Here is a 15,299-nt window from a genome sequence, read left to right as displayed (position 1 = left end):
TCAGCTAGGTAGTTTGTGACCACCTAGAGGGGTGGGATAGGGAGGGTGGGAGGGAGGGAGATGCAAGAGGGAAGAGATATGGGAACATATGTTTATGTATAACTGATTCACTTTGTTATAAAGCAGAAACTACCACACCATCGTAAAGCAGTTATATTCCAATAAAGATGTTTAAAAAAAAAATTAAAAAAAAAAAAAGAAAAGTTAACCTTGCCCTGGATAGTCAGCCTTATGCCTATTTTGAAATCACAGTAACTAATATTTTACTAGAGTAGCAAATCAAATCTCCTCCTCAGGTTCAAACACAGCTTGGCAGGGATTTCAATATTGTTTTCTTAGATTCAATTGGTTCATATTTTGAAAGAAATAGAAAATGATACCAACAATTTTAATCCTTATGAAAAGTATACAATGCAGATCTTATTTCCATTTTACAAAGGTCAATAAGATTCATGGTCTGGGTGACTTAAAGCCCTTTTGCTCTTTCTATAACACAGCATTTTCATATAGCTTTTGGTTATTTGTATGTTTTTTATGGAGAAATGTCTATTCAAGACATTTGCCAATTTTTAAATTGGGTTATTTGGTTTTTTACTGTTTAGTTGTGTGAGTTCCTTATATATTTTGGATATTAACCCCTCAACAGATATAGGTTTGCAAATATTTTCTCCCATTCTGTAAGTTGCCTTTTCACCTGTTATTTGCTTTCCTTGCTGTGCAGAAGCTTTCTGGTTTGATGCAGTCCCATTTGTCTATTTTTGCTTTTGTTGCCTATGCTATTGGTGTCATATCCAAGAAATCATTGCAAAGATTTAAACATAATACCTGAAACTCTAAAATTCCTAGGAGAAAACACAGGGAAAATTTTCTTGATTGTGTTTTTGTCATTGTCTTGGCAATGTCTTAATCCATTTTGAGTTGATTTTTGTGTGTGATGTTAGATAAGATCCCAATTTCATTCTTTTGCATATGAATGTCCAGTTTTCCAAACACCATTTGTTGAAGAGACTATCCTTTCCCCATTGTGAATTCTTGGCACCCTTGTCAAAGATCAGTTGACTATTTATGTGCAAATTTAATTCTGAACTCTCTATTCTGTTCCATGGTCTATATGTCTGTCTCTAGGCCTGCACCATACTATTTTAATTACTGCAGACTTGTAAAGTATTTTGTAATCAGGAAGTGTTATGTATCCAGTTTTGTTCTTTCTCAAGATTATTTTGGCTGTTTGAGGTTCTTTGTGGTTCCATATGAAATTGACACAGGTTTTTCATATTTAAGTCTTAAAGCCCAGAATTGATTGATATGGTGGGAAGGAGAGGTCAGACTGAACTTTTTTCCTATGCCCAATAACATTTGTTGAATGGTCTTGCCTTTCCCACTCATGTATATTTGCCTATCTCTGTCATATATAATGTCTCTCCATATATGTTTGGGGCTATTTTTACATTCATTAACTTGCGCCATTACCATATGTCAATTTGATTATCCCTATGCCAAAATCACACTCTTAATTACTACACATTACTCCTCCTCACTCCAATGTTTCATCTGTCTCCACTACTCTAATAAATCTGCTTTTATCAAGTCCACAAATATGCTCTATGTTGAAAAATCCAAGCAGAATTTTTCACATTTTATTTATATTTTAGAAGATTTCAAGATAGTTGTTCATTTTCTCTCTTGATTTCCATAAAATAAAATATTTCTGCTTTTGATCTGATATCACCAACCACTGATCAATGTCCTTTCAGGCCCTTTCTCATCTACTTCATCTAAATGTAGGAGTTTCTCAAAACTCTTTTCTCTTTCCTAGCTATAATGTTATTTTGAGTGATCACAGCCATGTCTTCAAGGTCTTTTATATATTAATGGCTTCCAAATGTATATGTCCTTATGAACCCCAGAATTATATCCATTGATAAAATAAAAATTTATTGATCATCTAACAGGTACCAAGCACTATTCTAAGTGCAAATTACTCAGCAATGAACAAAAGAGGCAAAACTCCTTGCCTGCATGAAATGTTTATTCTAATAGTGGCACATTTAACAAATAAAGAAATGAACTATATATAAAATACTATATATAACTATATATAAACTATATATAAACTATATATATAAACTATATATAAACTATATATAAAATACTTCAAGTTGTGATAAGTTCTGTGAAGAAAATTAAACTGTGGAAGTTACCTAAGGACTTTAAGGGTAGAGATGCTGCAATTTTAAATAGGATAGAAATCTGACAATCTGACTAGAGATGTAGTAATCTTAAGCAGAGGTCAGCAAACTAGGACCTGAGGGGCAAATCTGGACTTCCACTTGTGTTTGTATGGCCAGTAAGCTAAAAATGGTTTTTACCTTTTTAAATAATTGCGGGAAAAAAGGAAAATAATATTTTATGACATGTAAAAGTATATGAAATTCAAATTAATGTAACTATAAATAAGCTTTCATTGGGACCGAGCAGTGTTCATTATTTACATGTTGTCTATGGCTCTTTTCATGCTACAATGACAAAGTTACGTAGTTGAAACAAAGACCACATGGCCCACAAAGTCTAGACTATGTACTTTCTGGTCCTTTACACAAAAAGTTTGCTGATCCCTGATCTTAATCAATATACTCTATTGCTTGCAAACAAAAGATTTGCATGACAAAGTCCTATTTGGATTCAATGCCAGAAGAAAATATATTAGTCTTTAGGCAAATGTGTTTGCCTCCTTTAATAGACAACATTTCTCTTTTTAATTTAGCTGCCAAGAAAATCAAAAGCTCAATATGACCAAATTCAGTAAAAACGACACTCCAGGTGGCTAGACACCTCTATTGTATTTAATTCTTTCTTGTATATATATGTGGAAGTGTTTATGCATGTCTGTTGTACTGTCTTGTTTTATATTGATTTTAATTTTATGAGAAGTCCATAAAAGTCAATACAAATATGAACAAACATAAGAATAAATATTTGATATACTATTTTAAGAGGTTATCCTTAAAACTATAATAACCAAACTGCCTTTCTCTATTATGGATTTGGAGTTAAAGTATTAAACAAGTACATGTCTAAAATCATGAGGAGGTGTAGTGCTCCTTGTGAAGAAAATATTTTCCTAATTTATGTAATATATAATATTCTCTTTAAGGAAAACATGTAACATCATTTGAAAGGCTTTTCTCAAGATTCTTAAATAATTGTGCAGGAAAGAACAAGTTTCAGTCAACTGGAAAATTTACCTCTGTGAAATAGCTCATGCTTTGACACTAACATTCTTATGCATCATTGCAAATAGAGAACAGAGGTATATTAAGATTAAGTGATATCAGGTCTCACGTTTTATTAGTGAGAAAGTAAAGGTCATGGAATTAAGATTTGAGGTTTTCTCTCAGTTCTTTTGAATCTTCTATAATGTACTTTAAAACTAAGGATCAAAAAGGAAAAATTAAACTGTTTAGGGTTTTTTGTTTGCTTGTTTGTTTTGGTTTGTTTTGTTTTTGAATATTTTGGTTTTTCTTCCCTTTGAACATTTTACAATAGCTCTCAAAAAGCCACAGAAATGAAACTCTTCCTCTGTAAGTTTGTAGGGAGATTTATTACAAGAACTTTCTTAAAACCAATTAAAGATAAATTTATTATCAAGAATATTAACTCTAGTACTCCACCAAATTTTGATTACAGAATCAGGCCTCTTTCTTGTAATAGGTGTCCTATATAAGTAATAAGTTTGATGGTAGGACCACTATTGATATATTCATTCTGTAATTTCTTATAGTGGTACTGTATGTTTGTGGCAAGCTACATTCCTGTGAGTGGTGGGATTATGGGTGATTTATCATAGTTTCTTCTTTGCCTAGCTCTAATTTCTTATTTTATATAAGTCATGTATCTCTATTAAATAAACATTTTGGGGGGAAAATGGTTAGAAAAATATTTTTTTCTAACATTTTATTCGTCCTTGGTAGAAACGATGAAAACAGAATGCGTAAAGTATGCTCTGGTCATGAATGTATTCTCTGATACCTGTCCACAAAGGCAGCAGACCCATTTCTAAACACATATGTGCTGATTAGCTTAATCAGGACTAGGGAACCAGTGGAGTCCATATGCCCCCGTATGTGCTGTTATTGGTTTTAGAGTAAGATTTTCAGCCAATATGAATACTCAGTTTAAATTATTCCATAGCACATAGAATGTAGAGTCTACGTATAGTTAATTAATGATTTAAGTAGCTAATGTACTAACTAGACCTTTGCTTTTTCTCCTTTCTTTTGTTTTCCATCTTCAGACCAGTTACTTGAGGATTAGCATACAGGTAATTTGAGTTCTGTTATAAAATATGTGAAGTTTCATTTTCTAACAAGCTTTTCTGTTCAAATTTTATTGCTTTCTCCATTGCCGTCTTAAACCTACATCCTCCAACCTTAACTAGATCCACTCCCTCTTCTATTATATTTAAATCTTCCATAGCTCCCTGTATTATATTTCAAGCATCATCACAATTTGGAATCATACATTTAACTCTGGTTATTTAAGTCTTTCCTCTCACATTAAACTCAGAGCAACACAAGAGCAGGGACTATGTATACTTTTATTTACCACTCCATAGCAATTACTACAATATCCTACAAAACCATGTTTCCCTTTTTTTCTTTCCCCTTGTGAAACCACGGTTTCAAGGTATAATTGATTTACAACATTATATTAGTTTCAGGTGTACAACATAGTGATTCAAAATTTTTATAGATTATACTCCATTTAAAGTTATTATACATAGTAGTTTGTACCTCTTAATCCCCTACCCCTATCTTACCCCTCCACCTTCCCTCTTCCCACTGGTAACAACTACTTTCCTCTCTATATCTGAGTCTGTTTCTTTTTTGTTATATTCATTCGTTTTATTTTTTAGATTACACATATAAAGTGATAACATACAGTACTTGTCTCTCTGACTTATTTCACTAAGTGTAATATCCTCCAGGTCCCCCATTGTGGCAAAAGGCAAAATTTCATTCTTTTTTATGGCTGAGTAGTATTCCTGTGTGTATGTGTATGTGTGTGTGTGTGTGTGTGTGTGTGTGTGTGTGTGTGTGGCACATCATCTTTATCCATTCACCTGTTGATGGACACTTAGATTACTTCCATATCTTGGCTATTGTAAGTAATGCTGCTATAAACACTGGGGTGCATGTATCTTTACAAATTAGTGTTTTGTTTTCTTTGGATATGTACCCAAGAGTGGAATTGCTAGATCATATGGTAGTTCTATGTTCTGTTTATTGAGGAACCTCCAAACTATTTTCCATAGTGTCTGTACCAATTTACATTCCCACCAACAGTGTCCAAGGGTTCCCTTTTCTCTACAGCCTCACTTACATTTGTTAGTTCTGGTCTTTTTGATGATAGCCATTCTGATGGGTATGAGGTGATATCTCATTGTTGTTTTGATTTGACTTTCATTTGTTGGGAAGTTTTTTTTTTAATTACTGATGCAATTTCATTTACTGGTAATTTGTTCATATTCGCTATTTCTTCCTTGTTCAGTCTTGGGAGATTTTATATTTCTAGGAAATTATCCATTTCCTCTAAGTTGTCCATTTTATTGGCATATAACTGTTTATAGTAATCTCTTATGAGCCTTTGTATTTCTGTGTTGTTGATTGTAACTACTTCTTTATTTCCGATTTTATTGATTCAGGCTCTCTTGCTTTTTTTTCTTGATGTGTCTGGCTAAAGGTTTATCAATTTTGTTTATCTTTTCAAAGAACCAGCTCTTACTTTCATTTATCTTTCTATATTTTTTCAGGCTCTATTCATTTACTTCTGCTCTCATCTTTATGACTTCTTTCCTTCTACTAACTTTGGGTTTTGTTTGTTCTTTTTCTTGTCCCTTGAGATATAAGTTTAGGTTGTTTATTCGAGAGTTTTCTTATCTCCTGAGATAGGCTTGTATAAACTTCCCTTTTAGAACAGCTTTTGCTGCACCCATAGATTTTAGATTGCTGTGTTTTCATTTTAATTTGACTCTAGGTATTTTTTTATTTCTTCTTTGAATTCTACAATGATCCACTGGGTTGTTTAGTAGCATACTGTTCAGCCTACAAGTGTTTGTGGTTTTCTGCAATTTTTTTCTTGTAGTTGATTTCTAGTCTTATGGTCGGAAAAGATGCTTGATAAAAAAAAATAAAGACAACAGTATGGACTGAATACCAAGCAAAGACTAAGGTAAAAATGATGCCAGGCATGACCTACTTTTTATAGTTTATGATTAGTAAAGGAGGAAATCAATTGATTGTAACCTCAATAAACTAAATTATTTGATTACACTTATTATTGCTTACCTTATGCAGGCACTATGTGGGCACTTTTCATCCTCTAGACAACTAAGTAAGGTGGGTGGTGGTATCTCCATTGTTGATGTGAACACTGAGCATGGAAACCAATCCTCATGGTCAAGATAAAGCCAGGCTACTGAGCAAGTCATCCATGGCCCTACATGGACAACTCTTTCTCATTCCTGGACTATAGCTATCAAATGACTCTGTAGTCCCTTCCTCAGAGGCTAGTGACAGAGTGGTAAGAAAATGAAATACAAACTAGCCCACTCTAATGCAATAAAGTAACTTCAACATGGTACATAAAAATAATGCACTTAATATTATTCCTAGAGAAAGGTTTAAGCCACTCAGGTTTTAACCTAAGGTATACAGTGTCTCCCTATCCTTACTAGAGAAAAATAATACTGCCTACTACCTGACACACAAAAAGTTTGCTAGTAATTTTATTAGCTAACAATAATGTAAAGCTGGCATTGGAGTACTCTTAAATCATGCCAAAAGCCATGACACACCAAATATAATCCGATGCTTCAAATTTCTATCACAGAAAATATTAAAGTTCCTGTCTACTTATAATGTTTCTAATAAACCCTTGAGTGTTATTTTATTTAACTTCTGATCCATGAAAGGAAAAATATAATTGAGGTTTCAGATAAAGTCTACCTTTTCAGGTAATGCCTGCAGGTCAGCTAGAAAAGAGAAATGTCAATAATAAGTCTGAATGCTTACCCTGTAATTTTTCACTAGGTAACAACTGAGAAGCACATGTGGACATGACAATAGTTAAATTCCCTTGCCATGTATAGGTATAGATATAAAGGTCACAGTTTTCAGATATTTGGGCCATGGTGCTTTCACAAAACAGGCTAAAATATAGTTTCCTATAATAATAAACTAGCCATAGTCTCTCCTGCCCAACAAGCAGTTTACTTAAAGACCACAGGAAAAACATGCCAATTGTCCAATGGGCCTGGGCTGGCTTAGCCCCCAACAGGGATACTGAGTCCTCATAATTTTTTTAAGATGGTATTTGTTCTGTTACCTTGGAAAAAACCAGTTAGTTTCATGTGTAAAACTACAGTACTTAGATGTACTAATAAAAAGTTGTTGGGAAATAATTATTGAACCATTACTGAATTTTATTCTGTAATTTTTAATATAGGATCTCTTGAATATATGTTTCTTAATTGTAAAAAGGTTATGATATGTAATAGTACTCTAAATCATTCAGATACAGCTGTCATGTAATTTCAGTGTCAGGACCTGCAAGTTCATTTTGGACGATGTTCTGTCTGTATCCTTTACCCACAGGGACTTAATTTCCTCCTGAAGCAGATAGATCACTGCATCTTTAAATACTTCAAATAGTTCAGGTCACCTGTCATACCTCTCCCCAAAGTCTTCAATTAGCCAAACAAAATATTCATATTTCCTTTAAGTTATAACAAGATTCCCAGAACTTTATGTCATCATGATTATCTTCTAGTAAGTGTGCTGCCATTTGATAATATTTCTTTTAAAGTATCCAGCTGACAGCTGAACATAATATTTTATCTATGATCTGAATAACATGGACTGTATTGGGATGCTTAGTACCTTTCTTGATCCAGAGACAAAAGTCCTATTAATGCATCTTAAGACCAATTCAGTTTTGTTTTACTATCTTCACATGTATATACTTACATGACATATTTAACTGGGGGGAGCTCTTCTTGGAAGGCTAGTGCTTTCACTCTTGGGTTCAGCTGTACATTGCTATAAAAACTTCTTGAAGCATTTAAATAATTTAAATATTGAACCAAGATAATGACACCATGAATATATAAGAATGTATCCCCATTTTTCACATTTAGGAATACAAAGAAATATTTAGACAGGCTTTCCTAAATTTAAAAATATGTTTGTATAAAAGTAAACTGATTAAAAGAAAGTTACTTTAATTCGTAGAAAAAATATATATATTGCCTACTATATTTGGAAGAAGTAAAGTGCTTCTGTTATAGATCTGGTTTAAAAATAATCCAAGATTTTAAAATATTCAAAATCAATTTCTTTACATTCTAAAGGCATAATTCTGCCTGAATGTTTTGCATAATTCTGCCAGAACTTTTCATATAATGGGATCTGCCTACCAATAACTTTATGCTTATTACAAAACCCATGAAATAAGAAATGAAGACCAAAGAGCTTTTTCTGAGTTTCTTCAAAGAACATGCTAGAAAAAAAAAATTAGACAGTGGAAAATAAAAAAAAACTTAAGGTTTTAAATTTCATTCTACAAAACAAGCTGAAAATGATTCCAGTATTATGAGAAATATGTGGTCTACACAACATGCTACAAGTTATGTATTTTTTCATACAGTCCTAAAGCTGAAAATAAAGTCCCCAGCCATTTACTTTATTTGAATTATTTCTCAGTAAAATCATTTCAAACTGTAGGATAGATTTTTTGAGCTTTAACTATCATCCTTTCTATTTTTTTCCCATAATCTGCTCTTTCCCTTTTAAATCCTCACTCATTCCACCCATTTCTCTTGTCTTTTAACTGCACAGAATGTTAGCAAGTGGCAAAGCCCAGAGGACGGATTTTGGTTATTAAATTTGAAAAGAATCTAAAGCAACTATAGTAATTAGTAGTCAATAAAATACTTTCAACCAAATCAAATTAATCTAGGTACTGTTTTATATTTTTAAATTGCCTAAGGCAAACTTTCATGATAAAAATGCTACAATCTCCACATCAGTAGTGATTTTAATGCCACAATTTGTATTAGAGAAAGCATTATTCATAAAAGACAAGCTAAGACTGAATTAAATCACAGTGATTAATTTGCTTGTGGGTTAAAGCTGAATTCAAAATATCTATAAAACTAAGTATGTGGAAGCGACAGAATGAAATCTCAGTAATTGGGGCGAACGTTTTCTCTAATTAGCTGAAATGCATCATTAAATTCTATTGTACCAGCAGCTGAAAAAAAATAGCTGTTTTAGAACTAACAAGAGAAGCGTTAGAATAAAGACATTTCATTTCACACATTATATTTCGATCTTTTTCAGTACATACTCAAAGTTAACTTTGATAACAACCACCATTGATAAAATATTTGAAACAAACAATTAACAAAATGTAAGATAAGAAACATATAGGAAGACAAATATTTCACTTATTGAGGAACAGCAAGTCTAAGAGAGGTCTCTAATATCAAATATGGTATAACTGTTAAAAATCAGATGCTGTTTACTGAAGCTATCCTCAAGTAAATCTACACTTCTAAGATTATGACTACAATTCCAGGATTTATGTGATTACTGTCATTGAACTTTCATTTTCTTTTTTCTACCCTTGTATTTTAACAGGCTCAACCAATGTCATTCTTATTATCAAAAGTAAAGATGAATATAAAATAGTTAGATACACAGATGGATGGATGGATGAGATAAATAAGATAAAAAAGAGATAGAGATGAGAGATAAGAGAGAGAAAGAAGATAGAAAGCTTTATTATGAAAGCCATACAAGCTCATTGGCTGCTGTGCTGAGAATAACCTATACAGGGACGGGGTGGATGCACAGACCAATCACTTGGCTACAGAATAACCCAGATGGGACATGATGGTGACTTGAACCAGCTGATCTCAATGGAGGTGGTGAGAAATGGAGGTGGAGCCAATAGGATTTGGGGGAAGTTTCAACGTGGAAGCTTTGTCCTAAGCAACTGAGGTGTGGAGTTTCCATTAACTGCATTGAGGAAGAATGTCAGTAGAGCAGGTTTATGGGAGATGATTAGGAGTTCAGTTCTGGACAATTTCATTGGATATGAGTAGGCAGTTGAATAGGAGAATCTGTGGTTCAGGGAGTAGGTCCAGGATGAGTATGTATACTAGGGTGGTGTTAGCATATATTATTACAGTCATGAGATTGTATGATATCACTGAGGAGAGATTCTAGACAGAAAAGGGAAGAGGCATAAGGACTGAAGTCTAGATATCCCTAAATTTAGGATATTATCTTGGTAAAACTGTTTTCAAGAAGCACCCTACCAAGTTACACACAGACCAGAAAAATATGATAGTGTCAGTCACTACAGCCTTTGCTAATATTAGGCATTATATCTGACAGTCTCTTGTTCTTTCAATATTTATTCATTACAAGTGAAAATAAGACTTTTTGTATGTTTATTAGTAATCTGAACTTTTGTCTTCTATGCGTTCAGTTCATTTTCCCCATGTATTCTAATTCTTCTTATTGATCTGTAAAATCACTTTACATATTAAGGTAATTAACCTTTCACCTGTGATATTTGTTGCAGATGCTTTATCTCATTTTTGTTTCCATAGCTTTTGGTGTGAAAGGTTTTACATATTCTAGCCAAATTTATTCATCACTTAATTTGTTATGTACTCCATTGCATTAATACATACAAAGACTTCTGTATGTGCCATGGTTCTTTAAATCTGCTCTTCCTACTAGTCAAACACTACTCTAAAGATTTCCCATTTAGTTAGGAGGCACATCCATGATTTTGTCTTATCCAAAAGTTAATTCATTTTAATATTTTTACTTATTTCTTTAAAAATCTTTTTATGTGAATTAAAATTTATATTACACCCTAACTGCATCATGAAGCAGACAGTTGAGCAGGTACTAGAGGGGAAGCTTGTGAGAATCTATTGGTTCCATTCCCGAACTAACCCAGCATCTGGGAACTTAGAGAAGGGAACTAAAAAATCTGCCATGTACCATATCTGTGGCATAAGCTCTGGGTCAGGTACTTTTCTAGTGTAAAGGGCTATTATTCCATCAGTTTACTGATGTTATCTGTCAACTACCATGAGACCCCACTGAATTTTCTGGAAAGAAAAGCTTCTGACTGAGATAGTGATTGACAAGGTAAATGGTTGCGTCTTGAGCTCAGTGTCATTGAATGTGGACCTCAGAGAATATCCTGCTTCTAGCGATTTAAACACTGACTCTCACGTGCACCCCTCAGGAAGATCTTGTTCCTTCTTTGGATTCCCTCCCTACTAACCTTATATCAGTTCAGGTTCACAGTAATCAAATTCCACAGGTATGCAGTTTTTCCTTTTCCCCTCTGTGGTCACACATTCCACTTTAAGGGGTCATTTAACTGCATCTTGTAAAATGTCAAAAGAAGAGCAAATCTCACCCTCTTTCATAACTCTTCCACATAGCTAGCCTCCAGTATCTCACTTGCACTCTCTCTGAAGGCTTCCCTCCCTCAGCTCTTACCCTCAAGTCCGTTCCCTTCAACTCCCCTCAATCCTCTGCTCCTAACACCTGCTCTGGCTTACAACTTCCTACTTGTTTCATGAAATTCCCCTAACTAAACACCTACTTTGTTCATTGGCTCTTTCACTTTGACATTGAAAGGTGCTTGTTGAGCAGGTCTGAAAGAAAAACTACAAGTCAATCTCATATGATTAAAAAAAATAAAATTTGTGGGAAATGGCAAGGAAGGTTATGTGCTATCTGATTATCATATGTCAAAAATCAGTACCTAAAAATAAAGCCTTCACTGATACTTATAAAGTGAAATAGCTTAAGATCAGTTTTCTCTAGAAGTCTTATGTGCAAGCCCTACTTGTCATTCCCTATATTGGATGTGAATCAGCTGGGTGTAGGAAGTGAGAATTTATTTGATTTTGTTTATCATGAGGAGGACTTTGGTTTCTTCTTTGCCCCTAATATGAGTTAGATGGGAAAAATTTAAAGAGGTTCCATGAAAAGACAAGCAAGAAATTAGACATGACAGGTGGATTGCAAGGGTCATATCCATTTCATAGATTTGTGTACGGAAAAAGGGAAAACAAAGAACTATAAGTTGCATTATAGAATGTGTGATAGAGAGAAGAGAAATTTAAGTAGAGGGTAGAATAGAAGATATATAACCTTTTAGTTATAAGCAAGGAAGTTTCTTTCTGAATTTTAAATGAGCAAAATGTCAAAAGAGAAATCAAGAATAAAATCTAGCAAAAGAAATGGCATCACAGTTAGCATTTTAGAGGAATGTGACAAATTACTCTGAGTGGTAATGAGAATGTTTTGAGGAAATGAAATAATTAGCTGTTTTCAGGAACCACAATTCCTAAATTGAGTTTGATGACTAGTACTAATTGATGATTAATGGTTGAACATTTTCCACCTTCCAAGCACTAAATAATATGATTGACTGATATGTCACTTATGAAATACAGAGTAACATTTATAAAGCAATTATACAAGTAATATGTGAGTGGGAAAGCTATGGGCATCTGAAGATCCTATTGAAACAGAAAATAAATAACAAGAACAATAATAATAACCCATACCTTTTCTGTGTCAATGCCTTTTGACATAGACCATGTTGAGACAATATAATCCATGACTCGTTCACTAAGGCCTTTGGGGACCTGATAGAGTTTCAGAAAGTCCCGAACATTATTCAGCATCTCATGGTACCGGTTGGTGTTGGCATACATTTGCTGAAAAATTGTGGTAACATTTCCAAAAATAGTTGCATAAAGAAGAGCTGCAAGAGAAGAAATGATGAAAATAAATCAACTATCCCAAGTGAAAAAAAAATGAGGTGAATATTGGTGAAATCAATGAATCACTTGACAGAGATGCCTTTATAAACTTTTCGGCATATGCATGGTAACCCCTGATCAGAGTGCCCAGAATTTGGTGTTCACTCAATAAGTGTTATCTTTAGTATGATAAACATGATTTTATGAGTGAGCACTACTCTAGTCATTGTGGTAAAACATGAGAGTGGTTGATAGATTTCATGAAGAATTAGATGATCCAAGGTTATGATTTGCCTAAGACATTCTTAGCCTTATGACTAAAGTTATCCTCCAGCCCTGTCCTCATGAATGAAGCCTAATCAATTTAAATTTTCGAGAGATTGATGATCCAGTTTAGAAATGTATGCTCTTTCTCACTGCTTGCTTCGTCCAGCTTTTGGATTACTTCCCTGCTTATCAATATTTTTGACAGAACATCAGAAATATAGGGAGGGAAGACAAATCAAAGTGTTCCATTTCTAGAAGATTCTAGAGAGAAACAGCGCTGGAATTAACAGTTAAAATGAAACTTTGGGAGTGCCTGAAAATTCTAGTTATTAAATTTATGTCAGTAACCCAGTATCATAAGGCTTTTTTATTTCATTATTTTAATTAAGAATAAAGTCAGTTTGCAAACCATTGTTATTCATCTACAGTGGCTAGGAAAGGAATAGGGTTTTTTAATGCCCCTGACTGCTACTCCCTCCCTCAACCAATAATTTACCAACTCTTCTCTCTCCAGATCTGGTCAGGTTACTAATGTTGACCTGATCTTGAAAAAGCTTTTAAAAGCAATTGAGTTCAGCCCCAGATCAACACACCTTCAATCACACACCACTCCCAGCCTATCTTGTCCCTTTGATTTTACTCCTTTGTTAACAGTAAGCTCTTTTGAAAAGAGGGCAATATTTTATTCTCCTTAATATTCAGTAAACACAATGTGTAGTAACCACATTCATTCCATAAGCATTTCACAAATAAGTGGAATATCAGACAGTGATCACTTCCATTCTTGTTCCTCTAAGCATTTGAAAAATTACTCGTCTAAACAAAAAGTATGGACTGTTTTATTTCACAGTTTCATCAACCAAATCCCACTTGATGGAATTAGTATAACAACAAGCCAGTGAAGCAACTTAAGATCTTCAATCTATTTTCAGAAAATCATTTGTTTTTTAAAAACAGTTGCTCTTTGAGTACAATAAATTGTAATTTCACAACAGGAAGCTATGATTTTACAAGCATTTACTCAGTTTTTTTTGTTTGTTTGTTTTTTTGGGGGGGGGTTGGCTGTTATTTAGGGATTTTGATGCCTGTGAAGAACAATTTTTAAGATAGATGATATTTTGTTAGAACTGACTAGGAAGAATATAGTGCTGACATTTCCCATCTGGGTCTTTAAATCTTTGCTTATATTTAAAAACAACAAAAAAGTAGAGGTAATCACAGACTTAACATTCTATTCCATCATTGTTGGCATTAAGAAAGACGAACACAGAAATAATGTGAACAAATTAATGGTAGAAGAATTATGCAACAAATGGAATTTTGCATTTCCTGAAAAGAGACATAAAGAGGATTTATGTTTTTAAAATAATGAGCTTTTTAGAGGTTAATGAAATAATGCTACAATCATGTTTTTGAATAGATAGTCCCCAGCTATTTTAAGTTGTCGGTAAATATCACAGAACTATTATTTTGACGTGTTCAACTCATTTGTCTCCCTAAGATGCCTGTAATATAGTGTATTTGCCAAAGTGTCTTACTACTGCCTTTTAGCTTAACAAATTACCACACATTTCATCTTTGGGGGTACATTAAATATGCACACATTCTAATCATATGAAAAGCTTAAGTACTAAAATATGAATAAAACTGCCAATGTGGGCTTCCCTGGTGGCGCAGTGGTTGAGAGTCCGCCTGCCGATGCAGGGGACACGGGTTCATGCCCCGGTCCGGGAAGATCCCACATGCCGTGGAGCGGCTGGGCCCATGAGCCATGGCCACTGAGCCTGCGCGTCTGGAGCCTGTGCTCCGCAACGTGAGAGGCCACAACAGTGAGAGGCCCGCATACCGTACCGCAGAAAAAAAAAAAAAAAACTGCCAACGTATTTAACGTTTTCAGCATTAATAAATGAAGAATACAATCAACATCCCATTAAGTTTGGTATATTACAAGGATATTTTCTGCCTCCAACTTTCATGTGAGTGTGGTGTCCTGCACTGGGTAGGACTAATCAAAGTCACAATGTAAGGTAAGACATTCAATTATATATATAATTATATGTATATAAGTATATATACATATATGTAACATACACATAATTATATATACATATATAGCATATATATAATTATATATATAATTTTTTACCTTGAAATGTTAAAA

At 33.7% G+C, this 15,299-nt stretch overlaps 1 protein-coding gene across 8 annotated transcripts in view; it reads right to left on the bottom strand.

Annotated features, from left to right (window-relative positions):
* Nucleotides 1–15,299, bottom strand: part of KCNH5 (potassium voltage-gated channel subfamily H member 5) — a gene marked incomplete at both ends in the record, with an annotated part of 574,893 nt that overhangs the window by 101,354 nt on the left and 458,240 nt on the right. For all 8 annotated transcript variants that reach the window (XR_013827023.1, XR_013827024.1, XR_013827025.1 and 5 more), the window contains one exon: nucleotides 12,674–12,873. Coding sequence is in view for 1 of the 8 variants with exons in the window: in XM_079912566.1 (XP_079768692.1) it covers nucleotides 12,674–12,873 (200 nt within the window). The remainder of the gene's footprint in view (nucleotides 1–12,673; nucleotides 12,874–15,299) is intronic.

Source organism: Stenella coeruleoalba (genome assembly GCF_951394435.1).
Source record: "Stenella coeruleoalba genome assembly, chromosome: 2".
Taxonomy (NCBI): domain Eukaryota; kingdom Metazoa; phylum Chordata; class Mammalia; order Artiodactyla; family Delphinidae; genus Stenella; species Stenella coeruleoalba.
Note: the sequence above shows the minus strand (reverse complement) of the source record. Positions and strands in the feature narration are given on the sequence as shown.